At 41.2% G+C, this 19,865-nt stretch overlaps 1 protein-coding gene across 1 annotated transcript in view; it reads left to right on the forward strand.

Moving 5' to 3' along the window:
• The window catches only part of TMOD4 (tropomodulin 4), a 504,246-nt gene that overhangs the window by 457,476 nt on the left and 26,905 nt on the right, over positions 1-19,865 (forward strand). Inside the window, exon 9 of the mRNA XM_044080521.1 lies at positions 17,475-17,619. Within this exon, the coding sequence (XP_043936456.1) occupies positions 17,475-17,619 (145 nt within the window). The remainder of the gene's footprint in view (positions 1-17,474; positions 17,620-19,865) is intronic.

Below are 19,865 nucleotides of genomic sequence, written 5' to 3' on the forward strand. Positions count from 1 at the left end.
TTCCACCTTGGAGGATTTGATCTGATCCTCACCACCAAAGAACAAATGGGCTCCTGTATGACTGGAGAAAGCTCAATAGTCAGTAGACAAAGACAAGAAAAAAAATTAATAAATAAATGAATAAGGAAGAGACCTATGTGGTTAAATAAAAAAAAAAAAACAAGTATAACTACAAACAAGAACAAAGCATACAAAGAAAGGGGGAGAATTGAGGACTGGAAAGGGGAGACATACAAGAAGCCAAAAGAGTAGTGGTTGGGATAATTAGCTGGCCTGAGTTAGGCCAAGAGGAAGAATTGGCAAAAGAGACTTAAATGGAGAAAAAGCCTTCTTAGATGGATTGCCTACACTTCCCTGAGCCCTAACTCCATGAGGATCCAATCTTCAAATCCAACATCTAGAGGCAGAACTCACCAAGTACTGTTTTCAATAAGGCACTCCAGTGCAGTTTCTTAAGCATGTGTCAGCAGTGATTCCTTCATTTAGGGAGATTTCTTCCTTCTTTGTATACACACACATATATATATATATATATATATATATATATATATATATATATATGGATCTACTTTTCTTTGTCGAAATTTCAAAATGTCATTATTTCGAAAAAGAAAAGTAGAAGCACACTTATGCGAAAGTGCACTTAAATGAAAGTGTACTTTCGCGAATACCTGCTCAACGAACCAGTAAAAAAACAAAAAGGAAAGATGAAAAACACTGTTATGCAGGGGGGCAGCCCCCCTGCACCGCCCCACACCCCCGCTACTTAAATATACTAACTCTGAGATCGCACTACAGTGGGGAAACAGGTAAATTCCATTTTCCCCACTTTAGTGTGCTTTGGCACTGCAGTGTTTCCTGTTTTGTTTCTTTACTGGTCCGTTGAACCCGTATTTGCGAAAGTACACTTTTGTTTAAGTGCACTTTCGCATAAGTGGGCTTCTATTTTTCTTTTTCTAAATAATGTAATTTTGACAAAGAAAAGTAGACCCTATATATATGTATGGGTCTATATTACCAGATCGAAAACCCATTTCAGCGAACAGCACAAGACCGACACATATAGAGCGAACCACAAATATGCCGAACCCCCTAAACCGCAAATTTTAAAATCTCGAACCGTCATAGTCTGCCAACACCACCACGTGCTACATACTACATACCCAAACATAATAAAAAAAACACATACATACACTAACCAAACCCTACTTCTAACCCTACACTAAACCTTACATACATTACTATCTATGCACTTACCTTAACCCGCACCCTAACCCTAAGGTCTGTAACTATCGCACACTTACCTTACAGAGCTATACCGCAGACAGGCCAACCATGACACTTCGAGATTTCGTATTTCGCGGTTTTGAAGTTCGCCATTACCGTAGTTCGTGCTATATGTGTCAGTCTTGTGGTGTTCACTGAAACGGGTTTTCGATCTGGTAATAGAGACCCATATATATATATATATATATATATATATATATATATATATATATATATATATACATACATATATATATGTATAAGTTTGAGGTCTGTGGGACTTGACTCCCAGTAGGGGAATTAGGGGAACGCAGGGAATCATGAATTCTGCAAAACACACTTATCTATGATTTTCTTTGGAGGGCTGGGTCATGATTTGTCTTGGTGAGTTCAATCCTCTGCCAGTTCTTGGAGATCAGTGGGCGAAGCCTTCTTAGACACTTACAGAAAAAAAGTTGGGTGGAGACACAGATAAACTAAGGTAAAAGGAAAGGCAATGGTACACAGAATATACTGAGCAGGTAAAAACCATCAGTGCATTATTTGCATCTATAGTTATGGAAAGGGTGAGATTTCTAGCATGGGAAGTGAAAACAGGAGTGAACTGAGAAAAAATGGATGAACAACATTATAGACAAAGGAAGGATAGCAAAGGAATTTAGGGCAATCATTCAAAATAAATTTTGGGCATCTAATGAACTACTAACTAATGTATTCAAGCATTTAGACTGTCTGTTAAAGGACTCATTCATTAATCTGTATTTGAGGAAGAAATAATGCTAAACAACTGATGGAGTACCACAGCAGTGCCCTGGCATGGTTGGATGTGATGTCCACAACATCTCTGGAAAATACAGATCATTGAGTCTGACTTCAGCAGTTGGTAAAATAATAGAAAAGGATAAAAAATAAACTGAGTGTAACAACCTCCAGAACAATTGTAAGAGTGGTTTCACAGTAACAAAGTAATGCCCCACAAACCTAATCCAATTTAATGACAGGTGGTCAAAAGGAAGCAATTAGATGTGCTCTTTCTGGACCTCAGCAATGTTTTTGATTCTGTTTATCACAAGACACTTCCAAAGAAGCTAAGCAGTTAGTGTGCAATGAAGATTAATGGAATGGTCTGGATTCTGGAAAGTGACTAGAGGGAAGACACAAACAATTATGGCAAGAAAGACCCTTTTCAGGGAAAGAAGGTAAACAGCATTATGCTACAAGGATTCATCTAGAGAACAGCACTCTTCAATTTTCAATGAAACAGACAAAAAAACAAAGATGAAAAGGAGTCACACCTTGTTTGCAAATGACAAAAAGTTGAAGATGTTTTGAAGGATGGGGAAAACAGTCCAAAGGGGGAGTTAAGAAGGCTAGAAGCCTGAGATGAGAGATAACTGCTGACAAAGGGATGTAATTTCATCACTAAGAAATGCAATGAACTACATTCATGCAGAGGTAACCCAGAAGTAGGGCAAAAGATGGGAAAGGGTCAAACTGCTAACAACAGATCAGGAAAAGGACCTAGGAGGGATCTTACTGTTATACAAGAAGGTGACTTATAAACCCGCAGCTAGATAATTGTGTTCAATTCTAGAAGTCATAGAGAAAAACAGCTGTAAACTAGTAAGGGGATTAAGGAGAATGGGCCACCAGGATGGAAGAGAGATTAGAGGGAAAGGCAGATGAGCAAGGACTTGGTAGTCTGAAGCTATGATCATTACACACTAGTAAGGAAGTGGAGAATGTGATATAGGTGTACACGCTAATAAATAAGACTAAGACTTGTGAGGGGAACCGACTAGAAAAGGAAGGGCAGATATGGAAAGAGAAGACATAATTGCAGGCGCTAGAAGGAACTCAGTCTATAATTTATTTCCCTTGAGATTCATTTTTAAATTGCCTTGCATTACTTTCAGACTTTAGTATATGGGTATATGAACCGCAATTACACATTGCTTTATTAATCTTAATTGGGAAGCTCAGTGGTGCAGCAGTTAGTGTTGTCACCTCACAGCAAGAGTTTCTCAGGTTTGATTCTCGACTGGGGTGCCTTCAGTGTAGAGTCTGCATGTCCTCCCTGCATTTGCATGGGTTTCCAACAACTGCTCAGGTTTCCTCCCATATTCCAAAGACATCAGGAACATTTCTCCCCTGGCTTCCACTGGAAATGGGTTCTGTCCCAGTTGGACTTTCCCAATAAACAAATGTTAAATACATAAATAAGTCCGCTTTTCAATCTGTCTGCTTTACTAGTTTTATAAGACATCTGCATTGTATTGTAGTTCCTCACTAACGTTTTCACTTTCTTCCAAGCCCACTCTACTTTTTTGTATGTATCTTATGACTTTACATACATAGAACCTTGGTCCTGAACTAAGAGTAATGACACTTTTGTCTTTTCTGTAGGCTTGTTGTATTCCCTCACTTTTAGTTAAGCTCACCACCCCAAGCTTCACTTGTACATACTTAAATTTTAAGTTGAGAGACTGTGGAGTCCTACACTATTTTGCCATTTAAAGGGCTTGTTTCCCTGCTCCCTTGATGCTCTTTTTTTTTTTTTGCAAAGGATGTAACAGCAGCTCAATACAAGGAACATTGAGGCTGGCTGGATCACATTAGTTATACTGTTGTTCTTTTTGTTAACTGCTCTGTATTTCCCAATTGAACATAGCAACATCCTTTCATTCCCTCTCCTTACCCCAATGATAAAAAATAAATTAGGAGTCCCAGAGCTGATATGTATGTCTTTATTGCTGCTGTTCTTCTTAAATTAATTGATTTGCAATGTTTTTTCCCCAGTGTTTTTCACAACACACATGAAAGCTCATTTCTGTAGAGCTGTACATTTGCTTCTAACCATTTTCAATTTTTAAATGATTGTTTTTATTAAATATTTTCCTGTCAACTTACCATTTGAATCATCTTATTAATACTAGATTCCCTTTGATGGACTGTTAAGAGAATTATAATCCAAACAGAAATCTGTTTTGAAAAATAAAAGATCTTGTGATACTTAATGCTTCTGTTTGTTAGATTCACTTTAACCAACAATTTCCTCTGTTAGACTTTCCACACTCAAAGGCCTGACATTAAGAGTTGGTGACAGATGGCTGCTATCAATAGCTGCAAGTATCCCATAATACATTCAACCCAGAACCCAACTGGTTCTCCTACTAATGCTGGTCATCTAATGTGGACAGTCAGATACATCTAGAATTTACCACCCATGTTTGCTAGTACAGTAAGAGGTGCTGTAAACAAAATCTCTAGTTGAATCTTCAGTTAAATACTTCGCTACAGGATGCTCTAAGCTAAATGTCTTTATCTCAGCTAAATGCTACCTCCACATGCATAAAGCAAAATATTGAGAGGAACAGTCTTCAGAATTGGCTGCCGTTAAACTGCCCTCGCTTTTTGATTTCTCCATCCTTTAATGAGTTACCCATCCAAATGCAGATTTTTATGCAACCCCACACTTATTTGCATGAAATTCAGCTCTGATCCATCTGCCCGCCATGTAATTTGCGACAGGTCTCAGTAGAAGCTAACCCCTCCATCTATGGTGATTACACCTGTTAATCCCTCCATCTACGATGATTGCACCTGTGAACCCTTCCATCTGTGATTATTAGACCTGTTAACCCCTCCATCTATGATGATTACATCTGTTAACCCATCCATCTATGATGACTGCACCTGTTAACCGCTCCATCTATGACGATTAAACCTGTTAACCTCTCCATCTATGATGAATACACCTGTTAACCCCTCCATCTATGATGATTGCACCTGTTAACCCCTCCATTTATGATGATTATACCTGTTCACCCCTCCATCCTCCATCTGTGATGATTACACCTGTTAACCCCTCAATCTATGATGATTACACCTGTTAACCCCTCCATCCTCCATCTGTGATGATTATACCTGTTAACCCCTCAATCTATGATGACCGCACCTGCTAACCCCTCCATCTATGATGATTACACCTGTTAACCCCTCCGTCTATGATGACTGCACCTGTTAACCCCTCCATCTATGATGATTACACCTGTTAACACTGCATTTATGATGATTACACTTGTTAACCCCTCCATCTATGATGACTGCACCTGCTAACCCCTCCATCTATGAAGATTACATCTGGTAACCCTGCCATCTATGATTACTGCACTTGTTAACACCTCCATCTAGGATGATTACACCTGTTAACCCCTCCATCTATGATGATTACACCTGTGAACCCCTCCATCTAGGATGACTGCACCTGCTAACCCCACCATCTATGATGATTACACCTGTTAACCCCTCCATCTATGAAGACTGCACCTGTTAACCCCTCCATCTATGATGATTACACCTGTTAACCCCTCCATCCTCCATCTATGATGATTACACCTGTTAACCCCTCCATTTATGATGATGCCACCTGTTAACCCCTCCATCTATGAAGATTACATCTGTTAACCCCTCCATCTATGATGACTGCACCTGTTAAACCCTCCATCTATGATGATTACACCTGTTAACCCCTCCATCTATGATGATTGCTCCTGTTAACCCCTCCATTTATGATGGTTACACCTGTTAACCCCTCCATCTATGATGACTGCACCTGTTAACCCCTCCATCTATGATGATTACACCTGTTAACTCCTGCACATGTTAACCCCTCCATGATGATTACAACTGTTAACCCCTCCATCTATGATGATTACACCTGTTAACCCCTCCATTTATGATTACACTTGTTAACCCCTCCATCTATGATGACTGCTCCTGTTCATCTCTCCATCTTTAATGATTACACCTGTTAACCCCTCCATCTATGATGACTGCACCTGTTAACCCCTCCACCTATGATGATTGCACCTGTTAACCCCTCCATCTATGATGATTACACTTGTTAACCCCTCCATCTAGGATGACTGCACCTGTTAACCCCTCCATCTGTGATGATTACACCTGTTAACCTTTCCATCTATGATGATTACACCTGTTAACACCTCCATCTATGATGATTACACCTGTTACCCCTCCATCTATGATGATTACACCTGTTAACCCCTCCGTCTATGATGACTGCACCTGTTAACCCTTCCATCTATGATGATTGCACCTGTTAACACTGCCATTTATGATGATTACACTTGTTAACCCCTTCATCTATGATGACTGCACCTGTTAACCCCTCCATCTATGATGACTGCACCTGCTAACCCCTCCATCTATGAAGATTACACCTGGTAACCCTGCCATCTATGATTACTGCACTTGTTAACACCTCCATCTAGGATGATTGCACCTGTTAACCCCTCCATCTATGATGATTACACCTGTTAACCCCTCCATCTAGGATGACTGCACCTGTTAACCCCACCATCTATGATGATTACACCTGTTAACCCCTCCATCTATGATGCCTGCACCTGTTAACCCCTCCATCTATGATGATTACACCTGTTAACCCCTCCATCCTCCATCTATGATGATTACACCTGTTAACCCCTCCATTTATGATGATGCCACCTGTTAACCCCGCCATCTACGATGACTGCACCTGTTAACCCCTCCATCTATGATGATTGCACCTGTTAACCCCTCCATCTATGATGATTACACCTGTTAACCCCTCCATCTATGATGATTGCTCCTGTTAACCCCTCCATTTATGATGGTTACACCTGTTAACCCTTCCATCTATGATGATTACACCTGTTAACCCCTCCATCCTCCATCTATGATGATTACACCTGTTAACCCCTCCATCAATTACACATGTTAACCCCTCCATCTATGATGACTGCACCTGTTAACCCCTCCATCTATGATGATTACACCTGTTAACTCCTGCACATGTTAACCCCTCCATCTATGATGATTACACCTGTTAACCCCTCCATCTATGATGATTACACCTGTTAACCCCTCCATTTATGATTACACTTGTTAACCCCTCCATCTATGATGGCTGCACCTGTTAATCTCTCCATCTATAACGATTACACCTGTTAACCCCTCCATCTATGATGACTGCAACTGTTAACCCCTCCATCTGTGATGATTACACCTATTAACCTTTCCATCTATGATGATTACACCTGTTAACCCCTCCATTTATGATGATTACACCTGTTACCCCTCCATCTATGATGATTACACCTGTTAACCCCTCCATCTATGATGACTGCACCTGTTAACCCCTCCACATATGATAATTACACCTGTTAACCCCTCCATCTATGATGATTGCACCTGTTAACCCCTCCATCTATGATGATTACACTTGTTAACCCCTCCATCTAGGATGACTGCACCTGTTAACCCCTCCATCTGTGATGATTACACCTGTTAACCTTTCCATCTATGATGATTACACCTGTAACCCTTTCATCTATGATGATTACACCTGTTACCCCTCCATCTATGATGATTACACCTGTTAACCCCTCCATCTATGATGACTGCACCTGTTAACCCCTCCACATATGATAATTACACCTGTTAACCCCTCCATCTATGATGATTTCACCTGTTAACCCCTCCATCTATGATGACTGCACCTGTTAACCCCTCCATCTACAATGATTACACCTGTTAACCCCTCCGTTTATGATGACTGCACCTGTTAACCCCTTCATCTATGATGATTACACCTGTTAACCCCTCCATCTATGATGACTGCACCTGTTAACCCCTCCATCTATGATGATTACACCTGTTAACCCTTTCATCTGTGATGATTGCTCCTGTTAACCCCTCCATTTATGATGATTACACCTGTTAACCCCTCCCTCTATGATGATTACACCTGCTAACCCCTCCATCCTCCATCTATGATGATTACATCTGTTAACCCCTCCATCTATGATGATTACACCTGTTAACCCCTCCATCTATGATGACTGCACCTGTTAACCCCTCCATCTATGATGATTACACCTGTTAACCCCTCAATCTATGATGATTACACCTGTTAACCCCTCCATCTATGATGACTGCACCTGTTAACCCCTCCATCTATGATGATTACACATGTTAACCCCTCCATCTATGATGATTACACCTGTTAACCCCTCCATCTGTGATGATTACACGTGTTAACCCCTCCATCTATGATGATTACACCTGTTTACCCTTCCATCAATGATGACTGCACCTGTTAACCCCTCCATCTATGATGATTACACCTGTTAACCCCTCCATCTATGATGATTACACCGGTTAACCACTCCATATATGATGACTGCACCTGTTAACCCCTCCATCTATGATGATTACACCTGTTAACCCCTCCATCTATGATGATTACACCTGTTAACCCCTCCATCTATGATGATTGCTCCTGTTAACCCCTCCATTTATGATGATTACACCTGTTAACCCCTCCATCTATGATGATTACACCTGTTAACCCCTCCATCTATGATGACTGCACCTGTTATCCCCTCCATCTATGATGATTACACCTGTTAACTCCTGCACCTGTTAACCCCTCCATCTATGATCATTACACCTGTTAACCCCTCCATTTATGATGATTACACTTGTTAACCCCTCCATCTATGATGACTGCACCTGTTAATCTCTCCATCTATGATGATTACACCTGTTAACCCCCCCATCTATGATGACTGCACCTGTTAACCCCTCCACCTATGATGATTGCACCTGTTAACCCCTCCATCTATGATAATTACAACTGTTAACCCCTCCATCTAGGATGACTGTACCTGTTAACCCCTCCATCTATAATGATTGCTCCTGTTAACCCCTCCATTTATGATGATTACACATGTTAACCCCTCCATCTATGATGATTACACCTGTTAACCCCTCAATTTATGATTACACTTGTTAACCCCTCCATCTAAGATGACTGCACCAGTTAATCTCTCCATCTATGATGATTACACCTGTTAACCCCTCCATCTATGATGACTGCACCTGTTAACCCCTCCACCTATGATGATTGCACCCGTTAACCCCTCCATCTATGTTGATTACACCTGATAACCCCTCCATCCTCCATCTGTGATGATTATACCTGTTAACCCCTCCATCTATGATGATTACACCTGTTAACCCCTCCATCTATGATGACTGCACCTGTTAACCCCTCCATCAGTGATGATTACACCTGTTAACCCCTCCATCTATGATGACTGCATCTGTTAACCCCTCCATCTGTAATGATTACACCTGTTAACCCCTCCATCTATGATGACTACACCTGTTAACCCCTCCGTCTATGATGACTGCACCTGCTAACCCCTCCATCTATGATGATTACACCTGTTAACCCTTTCATCTGTGATGATTGCTCCTGTTAACCCCTCCCTCAATGATGATTACACCTGCTAACCCCTCCATCCTCCATCTATGATGATTACATCTGTTAACTCCTCCATCTATGATGATTACACCTGTTAACCCCTCCATCTATGATGACTGCACCTGTTAACCCCTTCATCTATGATGATTACACCTATTAACCCCTCAATCTATGATGATGACACCTGTTAACCCCTCCATCTATGATGACTGCACCTGCTAACCCCTCCATCTATGATGATTACACCTGTTAACCCCTCCGTCTATGATGACTGCACCTGTTAACCCCTCCATCTATGATGATTACACCTGTTAACACTGCCATTTATGATGATTACACCTGTTAACCCCTCCATCTATGATGATTACACCTGTTAACCCCACCATCTATGATGATTAGACCTGTTAACCCCTCCATCTATGGTGATTGCACCTGTTAACCCCTCCATTTATGATGATTACACCTGTTAACCCCTCCATCTATGATGATTACACCTGTTAACCCCTCCATCCTCCATCTATGATTATTACACTTGTTAACCCCTCCATCTATGATGATTACACCTGTTTACCCTTCCATCTATGATGACTGCACCTGTTAACCCTTCCATCTATGATGATTACACCTGTTAACCCCTGCATCTATGATGATTACACCTGGTATCCACTCCATCTATGATGACTGCACCTGTTAACTCCTCCATCTATGATGATTACTCCTGTTAACCCCTCCATCTATGATGATTGCACCTGTTTACCCCTCCATTTATGAGTACACCTGTTCACCCCTCTATCTGTGATGACTGCACCTGTTAACCCCTCCATCTATGATGATTTCACCTGTTTAACCCCCCCATCTATGATGATTACACCTGTTAACCCCTCCATCTATGATGATTGTTCCTGTTAACCCCTCCATTTATGATGATTACACCTGTTAACCCCTCCATCTATGATGATTACATCTGTCAACCCCTCCATCCTCCATCTATGATGATTACACCTGTCAGCCCCTCCATCTATGATGATTACACCTGTTACCCCCTCCGTCTACGATGACTGCACCTTTGAACCCCTCCATCTATGATGATTACACTTGTTAACTCCTCCAACTATGATGATTGCACCTGTTAACCCCTCCTTCTATGATGACTGCACCTGTTAACCGCTCCTTCTATGATGATTACACCTGTTAACCCCTCCATCTATGATGACTGCACCTGTTAACCCCTCCATCTATGATGATTTCACCTAACCCCTCCATCTATGATGATTACATCTGTTAACCCCTCCAGCTATGAAGACTGCACCTGCTAAACCCTCCATCTATGATGATTACACCTGTTAACCCCTCCATCTATGATGATTGCTCCTGCTAACCCCTCCATTTATGATGGTTGCACCTGTTAACCCTTCCATCTATGATGATTACACCTGTTAAACCGTCCATCCTCCATCTATGATGATTAAACCTGTTAACCCCTCCAGCTGTGATGATTACACCTCTTAACCCCTCCATCTATGATGACTGCACCTGTTAACCCCTCCATCTATGATGATTACATCTGTTAACTCCTGCACCTGTTAACCCTTCCATCTATGATGATTACTCCTGTTAACCCCTCCATCTATGATGATTACCCCTGTTAAACCCTCCATCTATGATGACTGCACCTGTTAACCCCTCCATCTATGATGATTACACCTGTTAACCCCTCCATTTATGATGATTACACTTGTTAACCCCTCCATCTATGATGACTGCACCTGTTAATCTCTCCATCTATGATGATTACACCTGTTAACCCCTCCATCTATGATGACTGCACCTGTTAACCCCTCCACCTATGATGATTGCACCTGTTAACCCCTCCATCTATGATGATTACTCCTGTTAACCCCTCCATCTAGGATGACTGCACCTGTTAACCCCTCCATCTATGATGATTGCTCCTGTTAACCCCTCCATTTATGATGATTACACCTGTTAACCCCTCCATCTATGATGATTACATCTGCTAACCCCTCCATCCTCCATCTATGATGATTACACCTGTTAACTCCTCCATCTATGATGATTACACCTGTTAACCCCTCCGTTTATGATGATGCCACCTGTTAACCCCTCCATCTATGATGACTGCACCTGTTAACCCTTCCATCTATGATGATTGCACCTGTTAACCCCTCCATCTATGATGATTACACCTGTTAACTCCTCCATCTATGATGACTGCACCTGTTAACCCCTCCATCTATGATGACTGCACCTGTTAACCCCTCCACATATGATGATTGCACCTGTTAAACCCACCATCTATGATGGTTACACCTGTTATCCCCTCCATCTTGGATGACTGCACCTGTTAACCCCTCCATATATGATGATTGCTCCTGTTAACCCCTCCATTTATGATGATTACACCTGTTAACCCCTCCATCTATTATGATTACATCTGTTAACCCCTCCATCCTCCATCTATGATGATTACACCTGTTAATCCCTCCATCTATGATGATTACACCTGTTAAACCCTCCATCTATGATGATTGCACCTGTTAACCCCTCCATTTATGATGATGCCACCTGTTAACCCCTCCATCTATGATGACTGCACCTGTTAACCCCTCCATCTATGATGATTGCACCTGTTAACCCCTCCATCTATGATGATTACATCTGTTAACCCCTCCATCTATGATGACTGCACCTGTTAACCCCTCCATCTATGATGATTACACCTGTTAACCCCTCCATCTATGATGATTGCTCCTGTTAACCCCTCCATTTATGATGGTTACACCAGTTAACCCTTCCATCTATGATGATTACACCTGTTAACCCCTCCATCCTCCATCTATGATGATTACACCTGTTAATCCCTCCATCAATGATGATTACACCTGTTAACCCCTCCATCTATGATGACTGCACCTGTTAACCCCTCCATCTATGATGACTGCATCTGTTAACCCCTCCATCTATGATGATTACACTTGTTAACCCCTCAATCTATGATGATTACACCTGTTAACCCCTCCATCTATGATGACTGCACCTGTCAACCCCTCCATCTATGATGATTACACCTGTTAACCCCTCCGTCTATGATGACTGCACCTGTTAATCCATCCATCTATGATGATTACACCTGCTAACACTGCCATTTATGATGATTACACTTGTTAACCCCTCCATTTATGATGACTGCACCTGTTAACCCCTCCATCTATGATGACTGCACCTACTAACCCCTCCATTTATGAAGATTACACCTGTTAACCCTGCAATCTATGATTACTGCACTTGTTAACACCTCCATCTATGATGATTGCACCTGTTAACCCCTCCATCTATGATGATTACACCTGTTAACCCCTCCATCTAGGATGACTGCACCTGTTAACCCCACCATCTATGATGATTACACCTGTTAACACCACCATCTATGATGATTGCACCTGTTAACCCCTCTATTTATGATGATTACACCTGTTAACCCCTCCATCTATGATGATTACACATGTTAATCCCTCCATCTATGATGATTACACCTGTTAACCCCTCCATCTGTGATGATTACACCTGTTAACCCCTCCATCTATGATGATTACACCTGTTTACCCTTCCATCTATGATGACTGCACCTGTTAACCCCTCCATCTATGACGGTTACACCTGTTAACCCCTCCATCTATGATGATTACACCTGTTAACCACTCCATATATGATGACTGCACCTGTTAACCCCTCCATCTATGATGATTACACCTGTTAACCCCTCCATCTATGATGATTACACCTGTAAACCCCTCCATCTATGATGATTGCACCTGTTTCCCCTCCATTTATGATTACACCTGTTCACCCCTCCATCTGTGATGACTGCACCTGTTAACCCCTCCATCTATGATGATTTCACCTGTTAACCCCTCCATCTATGATGATTACACCTGTTAACCCCTCCATCTATGATGACTGCACCTGTTAACCCCTCCATCTATGATGATTACACCTGTTAACCCCCCCATCTTTGATGATTGCTCCTGTTAACCCATCCATCTATGATGATTACATCTGTTAACCCCTCCATCCTCCATCTATGATGATTACACCTGTTAACCCCTCCATCTATGATGATTACACCTGTTAACCCCTCCATCTATGAAGACTGCACCTGTTAACCCCTCCATCCTCCATCTATGATGATTACACCTGTTAATCCCTCCATCTATGACGATTACACCTGTTAACCCCTCCATCTATGATGACTGCACCTTTTAACCCCTCCACCTATGATGATTGCACCTGTTAACCCCTCCATCTATGATGATTACACCTGTTAACCCCTCCATCTAGGATGACTGCACCTATTAAACCCTCCATCTATGATGAATACACTTGTTAACTCCTCCATCTATGATGATTACATCTGTTAATCCCTCCATCCTCCATCTATGATGATTACACCTGTTAACCCCTCCATCTATGATGATTACACCTGTTTACCCCTCCATCTATGATGACTGCACCTGTTAACCCCTCCACCTATGATGATTGCACCTGTTAACCCCTCCATCTATGATGATTGCACCTGTTAACCCCTCCTTCTATGATGACTGCACCTGTTAACCCCTCCATCTAAGATGATTACACCTGTTAACCCCTCCATCTATGATGACTGCACCTGTTAACCCCTCCATCTATGATGATTGCACCTGTTAACCCCTCCATCTATGATGATTACACCTGTTAAACCCTCCATCCTCCATCTATGATGATTACACCTGTTAACCCCTCCATCTATGATGACTGCACCTGTTAACCCCTCCATCTGTGATGATTACACCTGTTAACTCCTGCACCTGTTAACCCCTCCATCTGTGATGATTACACCTGTTAAACCCTCCATCTATGATGACTGCACCTGTTAATCTGTCCATCTATGATGATTACACCTGTTGACCCCTCCATTTATGATGATTACACTTGTGAACCCCTCCATCTATGATGGCTGCACCTGTTTATCTCTCCATCTATGATGATTACACCTGTTAACCCCTCCATCTATGATGACTGCACTTGTTAACCCCTCCACCTATGATGATTGCACCTGTTAACCCCTCCATCTATGATGATTACACCTGTTAACCCCTCCATCTAGGATGACTGCACCTGTTAACCCCTCCATCTATGATGATTGCTCCTGTTAACCCCTCCATTTATGATGATTACACCTGTTAACCCCTCCATTTACGATGATGCCACCTGTTAACCCCTCCATCTATGATGACTGCACCTGTTAACCCTTCCATCTATGATGATTGCACCTGTTAACCCCTCCGTCTATGATGATTACATCTGTTAACCCCTCCATCTATGATGGCTGCACCTGTTAACCCCTCCATCTAATGATTACACCTGTTAACCCCTCCATCTATGATGACTACACCTGTTAACCCCTCCATCTATGATGATTACACCTGTTAACCCCTCTATTTATGATGATGCCACCTGTTAACCCCTCCATCTATGATGATTACACATGTTAACTCCTCCATCTATGATGATTACACCTGTTAACCCCTCCATCTATGATGACTGCACCTGTTAACCCCTCCATCTATGATGATTACACCTGTTAACCCCTCCATTTATGATGATGCCACCTGTTAACCCCTCCATCTATTATGACTGCACCTGTTAACCCCTCCATCTATGATGATTGCACCTGTTAACCCCACCATCTATGATGATTACATCTGTTAACCTCTCCATCTATGATGGCTGCACCTGTTAACCCCTCCATCTATGATGATTACACCTGTTAACCCCTCCATCTATAATGATTGCTCCTGTTAACCCCTCTATTTATGATGGTTACACCTGTTAACCCTTCCATTTATGATGATTACACCTGTTAACCCATCCATCCTCCATCTATGATGATTACAACTGTTAACCCCTCCATCGATGATGATTACACCTGTTAACCCCTCCATCTATAATGACTGCACCTGTTAACCCCTCCATCTATGATGATTACACCTGTTAACTCCTGCACCTGTTAACCCCTCCATCTATGATGATTACACCTGTTAACCCCTCCATCTATGATGATTACACCTATTAATCCCTCCATTTATGATTACACTTGTTAACCCCTCCATCTATGATGACTGCACCTGTTAATCTTTCCATCTATGATGATTACACCTGTTAACCCCTCCATCTATGATTACTGCACCTGTTAACCCCTCCACCTATGATGATTGCACCTGTTAACCCCTCCATCTATGATGATTACACCTGTTAACTCCTCCATCTAGGATGACTGCACCTGTTAACCCCTCCATCTGTGATGATTACACCTGTTAACCTTTCCATCTATGATGATTATACCTGTTAACCCCTCCATCTATGATGATTACACCTGTTAACCCCTCCATCTATGATGATTACACCTGTTAACCCTCCATCTATGCTGACTGCACCTGTTAACCCCTCCACATATGATAATTACACCTGTTAACCCCTCCATCTATAATGATTTCACCTGTTAACCCCTCCATCTATGATGACTGCACCTGTTAACCCCTCCATCTATAATGATTACACCTGTTAACACCTCCATTTATGATGATTGCACCTGTTAACCCCTCCATCTATGATGATTACACCTGTTAACCCTTCCAACTATGATGACTGCACCTGTCAACCCCTCCATCTATGATGCCTGTACCTATCAACCTTTCCATCTATGATGATTACACCTGTTAACCCCTCCATCTATGATGATTGCACCGGTCTTGCTGTCATCATTACAGTGTGATGATGTTGCTCTTTTAACCCAGTCTGATATCTCTTCCGACATTTAAAAATAATTGTTCCTTGTGTTAAACCATGTAAAATTCTGAAAGTTTACTGTTTTTCTCATATAAGTTTTCATCAGATAGAGTGGTATATTCTGCTTTCTTTCATCCATTCAGTTTTCTATCCAGTTCAACATACTGTACTGTTAAATTCTGTCTTATGTCTGCATTTAAACCACCAGAAGCTATGTATTAATCACTTTAATTTTTTAAATAAGATAACTGACTTTGAATCTATGTTGGGTGCATTTATGATCAGTGTAGAAGCATCTTATATCCAGGATGGGCATCCTCATAATAGACTGTGACAGGCCTTTACAATGGTGTTTTGAGAATCATGCTCAGGACGGGACACATTACAGAAGGAATGCTCACTAATAAGCTTGCCACAAAAACTACATTCTAGAACAGAGTACTTTTCATGTAATTTTGTATGATGCACTTTCCATTCCTGGAAGAAGATGAAATGACTAAATTGGGCTGAACCCCTTTACTTTCTTCGCTTTTTATTCCTACTTCATATTTCTCCTTAAATAAAATATTTTATTCACTGCATCATCTTTGTTCATTCAACCTCATCCTTGACTTAGCCTTTTAGGGTACCACAAAGCAGACTGTTATGAGACAATTTGTGGCAGAATGTCATCGAACTGGAGCTTCTGAGGCAGAGGAGTATAGAAACTTGCAGGGCAGGTGGCATTAAGATTAATTACCATAATGAACACAGAATTTTTGTTTTGGGTACATTTTTTTATATTCTGCCCATAGTTCTGGTTAGCAATACATGACCACTGGTAAACTGAGTGACTAAAATAGTGAACTGATCAGATTTCCATTCCTTCATTTAATCTGCACGGTAAAACTCCCATCTTGCTTCATAGCATCTTTGTGATCAGTTATAGATGTTTAATAATTAATACAGTGTAGTGAGATATTAGTGCACTGAAAATAAGGCTCTTGCTACTTTCATATTGTTTTCTCTTACTTTCTATTTTCACTAGCGGCAGAATCTTGGAGACTCTGTGGAGATGGAAATTGCAAAGATGCTGGAGGAGAATTCATCCATCATTCGATTCGGCTACCACTTCACACAGCAGGGACCACGGGCCCGGGCAGCTATGGCAATAACTAAGAACACTGAACTTCGTAAGTGCAGGCTTGGAAAGAGAGAGAAGCTGGGAGAAAATATCCAATACTATAAGCATATTTAGCCTTTCCTTATGTAGAAAAAGAGCAGTGGCTACAGTTGGCAAATGTAATTTGGTGAATGTCATGGTCTGAATCTTAAAATGTTTTACTCTGAACTTAGAATGTTTGTACATTTATTTCTTAAGAATGTATGTCAAATATGATCACACTTCATTGCCTTACTATGCAAACAAGTTATCACTAGGAACATATCAGAATAGGGCCAGTGCAAACCTTTGTATAGCAGCAGTGGGCTCTATTGTACCTGTTATCATGAAGCTTAGCATTCTGCATTGTAGCACTGGTTTGGGCACTTGGTCATCAACATAAGAAGAATGAATTGCTGGTTGTATTTATCCCCTTAAATGGAGTGCTGAACATTCAGTTGAAAACATACTTAGTATTCGAAAATGAATAGTATGGTAAGATGCGCGCACGTATACACACACACACACACACACACACACACACACACACACACACACACACACACACACACACACACACACACACACACACACACACACAGCATTCTTTACCCAAGATAAGATACATTGTGCTTATAGAATGGATAATCTTAATATAATTCCACCCCATCAACTTACTGCTGCCACCACCCCACCAGTGAAATCTTCTTGCAAAAATAATACTGGGCCCTCTTTCCATCAATGTAAACCATCTCTGCCTAAAATAATGGTGAGTCCTATGAAGTTGTGACATAATCATAACTGTCTTTTTCTTTCAGTCCAAAAAGCTACTTACCTATCTATCCATCCATCCACTCATTCCTTCACCTATAAGTACCTCTCTCCTGTATCTGCCTTACCCACCCAGTGCAGTTCACTATCCCCACCATCCCAGTGCTTTGTACAGTTCTGTTCTTCTTCTTCTGGCTTTTCCTGGTTAGGAGTCACCACAGCAGATCACCTGTCCACTCATGATTGGCAGTAGAGTTTTTTTACAGTGTCGAATTTCCAGCCTGACACCCAACCTTCCATGGGAGGCACACACGCATGCCTAGGGCCAATTTAGAGTGTCCTATCCACCTACAGCATGTCTTTGGGATGTGGGAGGAAACCAGAGCACCTGGAGGAAACCCACGTGACCACAGGGAGCACATGCAGATTCTGCACAGAAGGCACCCCAGCTGTGGATCAAACCGGAGAACCTCTTTCTGTGAGGCGACAACACTAACCGCTGCACCACCGTGGCCACCCTTGGTACAGTTCTGTTCTAAAAGGTCATTATACATCCTGGCTACAAACTCATTCCTGATAGTGGAAAATTGGAATGGCATTGCCAGTGTTTATCAGATGGGCCTGAAAGATGAGTAAGTAGAACATTATGGGAGAATTGAGTGGAACTGCTAAATTATGAGCCTACACTTATCAGGGAAATGCAGATTTGTAATTTTTTGCAGTTTTCTGTACTTAGATCCCAGTCTTGTAATTCAGTAAATTCTTCAGAATATGATGGCAATAAGACCACTGACATTTAACCAAGGTATATCAGTTCTATTCTTCAGCTCCTCAGGATATTCTGTATATGTTGCATGAAATAACTTTGTAAGCAAAATGTAAGCATCTTAGTACTTTTATTTATGATTAAGGCTCATAAAACAATGTGATGTATATCTGGGATTTGAATATTGAAAGTCATCTAATCTACAAACTTTTGTTTTATTTGAAGAATATGACAGTGGTTTTGTATAAGTACCATAACAGTTTTTTTTATCTTTATAATTGTCAATATTTTAGTAGTTATTTTGAATTGTTTTCTTTGGGACGGACTCCCATTACCTGTAAAATATTTTTTTTTACTTGATCCCAGTACTTTCTGAGTTGTCATTTTACTTTTTATATAATCCTTAGTAATTCACTTTACCAGAAAATGAAACACTTTAACTGTGACAGGGCAAAAATATGAAGAAGAATCATTTGATAGTGTTATATGAAGTTAAATACAAATACAGACATCGGTCAAAGTACACAATAGTTGCAGTTCCATCGAATAATGAAATACCTGCTATCTAAACCGTGTAATATTACTTTGGGTAAAAATACAAGCAGGGACATTCTGCAAAATCAGGGACACTTAAGATGTAATGTTGTTACACATCTACAGTGAAGAGACAATTGCCAGATAGTGTATTTATCCTGAATGTGAAGCGATCCTTCATCTGCATATCCACAGTAATGTGCTTC

Source organism: Protopterus annectens, chromosome 8.part0 (genome assembly GCF_019279795.1).
Source record: "Protopterus annectens isolate FY-2018-M chromosome 8.part0, PAN1.0, whole genome shotgun sequence".
Lineage (NCBI taxonomy): Eukaryota > Metazoa > Chordata > Ceratodontiformes > Protopteridae > Protopterus > Protopterus annectens.